Raw genomic sequence first — 5,278 nt, forward strand, 5'->3', positions numbered from 1 at the left:
TAGTGTATAGACAGATACAACAACAACCATGCCCGCAGTGGGATTCGAACCCACAACTGGATAGATATTTTGATAGAAAGAGCAGACGAGCCTCTCTACCGATTACACTATCCAGTCGGCGAATGTCTGTCGAATTTAATAGCATTTTGAAATTGAGGTAGGTTGAAAAGGAGTTATAGGCTTGTGTCCTGACTAGTCGAGATTCGAATCTAAAGAGCCTAGAGCCACTAACCATACAATACATAGATGCTCCAGCCAGAACAATTTTTTGTATCATCAAAAACAGTATTATTGCAACCCCAGTCGGGCCGTGCGCTGCGATTCGAACACCGATTATGATTCCTGAAAATTTGGTTGCGATCAGATAATAATTGTCGAAGTTATTAAAGAAATACTTTTGTATGGGCAAAAGCGCCTACTTACTAGGGGTCTTAGTTGCTTTGGCTGACAATCTGGTATATTGTGCCGTCTATGGTATATTTTGAATGCGGCACTACACCGATATTCCACATATACCATTTGGTATATTTTTAGTATTTTTGCAGTTTATTTGGTATATTTTGAGAATAATACCGCAAAATATATTGCTTTTATTCAAAATGGGTAGCGGGTATCTCACAGTCGAGTACACTCGACTGTAGCTTTCTTACTTGTTTGTTATACATAAGTGCTCTCGGTTTTCGACAAGAATATTATAAACCAAATTTTGAATATATATTTGAATATTTGAAGTTTCTTATTGAATTTCAAATTCAAAATAGATTTCACAGTAAATTATTTCTTACTTCAAGTTTTGTAAAAGTAAATTCAATATATAAATTATTATTCATAGAGCATTTGCAGTTCGCTGTCAACTTCGTTCAGCTTTTTTGTCTTAAGTGATGCCACAACTTGCCAATGGCGTTGCATATAAAATACTTAGTTGAGGCAACTTTTGTTGTTGCTGCTGCTGTCGTGTGTCGTGTGCTGCAAGTGCAAGTGCAATGCAGGTCGCACTTGCATAGTAAGTGCATTAAATGCTAAACTGCTTATGAGGTTTATCAGCAGCAAAGTGGCAAGCGGAAAGCATCTTTAAAGTGCCATCAAATAGCGCAAGTTGCATTCTTATACTCAAAATATTCATTATAATAAATAGAACGAGAATAGATCATTCGAAAGTATAAACTAATGTATTATTTATTATTCATTTGCCGAAGTTATATATATATATATATCTTTTTCCGTATATATTTTTTTTATATATTTTATTTTCAATCTGTCTGTTTCTTTAAATTTCGTTTATATATATATATTTTTTATTTTATCTTACTTTATTTAATAGAATTTAGTTTTATTTATTAATTTGAAAAACACTTTATGTATAATTGAATTCATTTCTTGATTACCCAAGCGATAAATGAGTTAGAAAATATAAAATAAAGATACTTATATGTATATATACTTAAACAATTGAATATTGAAGCAAAGAATAAAAATGAAGTTTGAAAAGCAAAATTTAATACATTTTGAGGAAAAATGTATTTAATGCATTTATTTTATGTTTAGTTATTTATTTTTGGGAATTTCCTCCCCACTATATTATATTTTAAACTTGACTTAAATTAAGTTAACATATTGAGTTTGTTTTTCTATACGAAATCATCGTAGTAATCCTTGATTTGTTTGCTCCCCAATCAATTCAGTATTGTCTCAAACGCCGAGCAACTAGAACAATAAAAAATTTCAATAAAAACTAAAAAGTAAGAAAACAAGTTCGGTGATTGACTGATTGACTGATTGAGGAGTGTGTGTGTGTGTGTGATGGCTTTTGTGGCACGCAACGATCAGCATGGCAACGAAATAATGCGCGTTATGCTCTCCCCTGAGCCGGGCCAACGAACAGTTGCCACCTGCCAGAATCTGCGCATCAATTGTGTGCCATCTCAGCCGTTGGACGCCGACGGCGACGCCACAAGGTACAGGGTATGTGTCAGTCGAGTGCCAGTCAACTTCAATCATTTTTTCCCCTTTTTTTTTTTGGTTGCAGCGATGGACGCTTCGATCATCGACAGCGCTTTCATCCCTATGCCGTGGATGCAGAGCCAAGCGAGATAATCCCAGCACCCCAGCGGGAACGCAACGAGACCCAACAGCAACAGCAAACGCAACTGGAGTCGATGCAACATCACAATGCTGACGAGTCGGCGGCTTGGCATACGGACGAAATCACTGCGCATAGCACTCTGGTTAATCCCATCAAAGTGCAGCTGGAAAAGCCTGCTGAAAAGCGACGCGATTTTCACTGCTGGCTGGCGGCCAAAAAGTAAGTCAGAGGCACACGATTTGATCTTATTTCCCTTTTCGAACCCAAATATACAATATATTCTTACCAGTTTATGACAAACTCAGGTAAGAGACAAGTAAGAGACTTTTCTTAAAAATTATTTATCCTGCTGCCCGTCCGTCCGCGTGTTTAATAAGCTATATCTCAGTGACTATAAGAGCTAGAGTTCTCAAATTTTTTGACAACACTGCAACTGTTAAGGAGTTTCTCTTTCACTTGCTTTTTCTCTAACTCTCTTCTGTTTCTACCTCTCTTCATTCTTGTTCTCTTCATCTCTCTCTCTCTCTCTCTCCATCTCTCTCTTTCTCTTTCTCTCTCTTTCTCTTTCTCTCTCATTCTCTATATCTCTCTCTTTCTCTTTCTCTCTCTCTTTGTCTCTCTCTTTTTCTCTTTCTCTCTTTCTCTTTCTCTCTCTTTCTCTCTCTCTTTCTCTCTATCTCTCTCTTTCTCTCTCTCTCTCTCTTTTTTTCTCTATCACTCTTTCTCTCGCTCTCTGTCTCTCTCTCTCTCTCTCTCTCTCTCTCTCTCTCTCTCTCTTTCTCTTTACCTACATCTCTACTTTTCATTTATTCTCTCTCACTCACTTACCTCTTAACCTCTCTACCTCTTATTCATTTTCTCTCTCTCTCTCTTTTTTTTTCTCTATCACTCTTTCTCTTGCTCGCTCTCTGTCTCTCTCTCTCTCTCTCTATCTCTCTTTCTCTTTACCTACATCTCTACTTTTCATTTATTCTCTCTCACTTACTTACCTCTTAACCTCTATACCTCTTATTCATTTTCTCTATCTCTCTCTCTCTCTCTCTCTCTCTCTCAGTCCCTACATCTCTTAACCTCTCTACCTGTTTTTCTTTCTAACTCCCTCTCTAACTTTCTTAAGTTTCTACCTCTCTTCATTCTCGTTCTCTTCATCTCTCTATCTCTCTCTCTCTCTCTCTCTCTCTCTCTCTCTCTTACTTTCTCTCTCTCTTTCTCTCTCCCTTTCTCTCTCTCCCTTTCTCTCTCTCCTTTCTCTCTCTCTCTCTCTCTCTCTCTCATTCCCTACATCTCTTAATCTCTCTACCTGTTTTTCATTCTCTCTACCTCTTTTTCATGCTCTCTCTCTCCTCTCTCTCTCTCTCTCTCTCTCTCTCTCTCTCTCTCTGCAAGTGAGGCGCAGCAGCGTGAGTCGCAGGATCGTCGCCTTGCCGCCCAGCAGGAGGATCAACGAGCCGCGGAGCGAGCACGTCTCGCCACACAGCAGTTCGAAGAGTGGTGCGTGACGAAATCAACGCAAATGCGACGCGCCAAATCCGATCTGAGTTCGGTGCAGCCAACAACGCCATCGCTGACAAATTCGCAATCAAGCGAAGCGCAGCAACAACAGCGACACAATGAATGGGAACGCGGCAAATTGGCGGCGCTGAAGGCGCAACGGGAAGAGCGGAAGGCAAGGGACAAGCAGCAAGAGTTGCTCGAAAGTACGCGACGCGAACGCAATGCGGAGGCTGTGGAGCAATGGATGGATGCGTCACGTTCCAGGCCACGCCCCGTGCCGATGGGCAAGGGGCTCGACTCGCTGCGGGCGAGCATGGCGCCGCTGTACACCAATCCAAACGAATGGCAAACGCTGTTGCCCCAAACAAGCAGACGACAACAGCAACCACAACAGCAGCAATCACATGAACAGCAGCAACATCGCACAGGGCCCGACTATGAACGACTTGAACGCTTGGCGCAGCCACGAAGACAATTGAATCCTTCGCCTCCAGCAGCTGTCAGTCTGAAGACGCAGCCAGAGTTGAGACGACAATCGAGTGCACCGGAAGCTGATTGGCTGTCGATATCCAGCGAGACGTTGCATGCAACCCAAGTGGAGAAGCGTGGCAAGCCAATTATCTGGAGCAATCGGAATGCGCAGCGAGTGCGTGAATTGCGTGAAGTTCTCAATCCACTCGATGAGCCGGTGCCACGTCAACTACGCGACGATCAGCTGGAAAAGTTGCGACAGCAACAGAATATGCAAAACACGAAAATCTTGCCACGGAAATATCAACAGAAACGCGAACAGTTGCGTGAGAAACTCAAACCTTGGGTCGAGGCGGGCAAACTCCAACCGGACAGAGGTGCACTCACCTATCGCATGGACAACAACAAATCCAAAGTGGAGACGACGACAACAGCGCAGCGATCTGAGCATCATCATCATCATCATCATCATCAAGCAGCAGCAGCAACTTCTCTCAGTTCGATGCAACGCACCAGAAGCAATGAGATGGAGGAAAGACAGTTGAAGCAACTCCGCGATTCCAAAACTTCGTCAAAGTCGAGACCTTGGCGTTAATCCCCAGTTTATATATATTTTTTTTTAACAATCATCGAACACACTTCACTTCTATATGTATATATTTTGTAATTCATACTTAGCTCCGTTTTGAAGGCGTTCGTTTAGTTCTTGTTATTTTATTTTCGTGCATATTCATTTAAATTTTAGCTGTAAGATCCTAGGAATTATAATGCCAAAGGCAATTGCGTTTCTTCTTCCTTCATCTAAAAATAAAATTTATATTTATATTGTATTTTTTTAACAATTCTATATATATTTTGTAATTCTTACTTAGCTCCGTTTTAAAGGCGTTAGTTCTTGTTATTTTATTTTTCGTTCTTGATCAGCGTCAACAGCCAAGACGATCTAGCCATGTCCGTCTGTCCGTCTGTGTGTCTGTCCGTCTGTCCGTCTGTCCGTCCGTCCGTATGAAACACTGGATCTCAGAGACTAAAAGAGATAGAGCTCCAATTTTTGTTGACAGCATTTCTTATGTTTGCACGCAGATCAAGTTTATTTCAAATTTTTGCCACACCCACTTCCACCCCCGCAAATAAAAAAAAACCGAATAACAAGCCTAATTTTAAACCTAGAGTTGCGAATTTTGGTATATACAATAAAAATAAGTACTTGTTCTTACTTAGCTCTATTTT

At 40.7% G+C, this 5,278-nt stretch overlaps 1 protein-coding gene across 2 annotated transcripts; it reads left to right on the forward strand.

Annotated features, from left to right (window-relative positions):
* The first annotated feature begins 1,682 nt into the window (after window positions 1-1,682).
* Window positions 1,683-4,841, forward strand: LOC132796830 (trichohyalin-like). Of its 2 annotated transcripts, none has more exons than XM_060808147.1 (3): window positions 1,683-1,962; window positions 2,027-2,302; window positions 3,470-4,841. In XM_060808147.1, the coding sequence occupies exons 2-3, from the start codon at window positions 2,157-2,159 to the stop codon at window positions 4,641-4,643; spliced, it is 1,320 nt and encodes a 439-aa protein (XP_060664130.1). In that variant the 5' UTR covers window positions 1,683-1,962; window positions 2,027-2,156; the 3' UTR covers window positions 4,644-4,841. The 2 variants fall into 2 exon arrangements, with proteins under 2 accessions (XP_060664130.1, XP_060664129.1); XM_060808146.1 differs by having other exon boundaries at window positions 1,683-1,955.
* Window positions 4,842-5,278: the final 437 nt, after the last annotated feature.

This window comes from Drosophila nasuta, chromosome X (assembly GCF_023558535.2).
Source record: "Drosophila nasuta strain 15112-1781.00 chromosome X, ASM2355853v1, whole genome shotgun sequence".
Lineage (NCBI taxonomy): Eukaryota > Metazoa > Arthropoda > Insecta > Diptera > Drosophilidae > Drosophila > Drosophila nasuta.

What these genes read in the sequence shown, in the direction of transcription:
- LOC132796830 (XM_060808146.1), top strand. Translation starts at nt 1,801, where the DNA reads ATGGCTTTTGTGGCACGCAACGATCAGCATGGCAACGAAATAATGCGC. An exon ending in GCCGACGGCGACGCCACAAG is followed by an intron (nt 1,956 to 2,026) that starts GTACAGGGTATG and finishes TTTTGGTTGCAG; the next exon opens with CGATGGACGCTTCGATCATC. An exon ending in TGCTGGCTGGCGGCCAAAAA is followed by an intron (nt 2,303 to 3,469) that starts GTAAGTCAGAGG and finishes TCTCTCTGCAAG; the next exon opens with TGAGGCGCAGCAGCGTGAGT.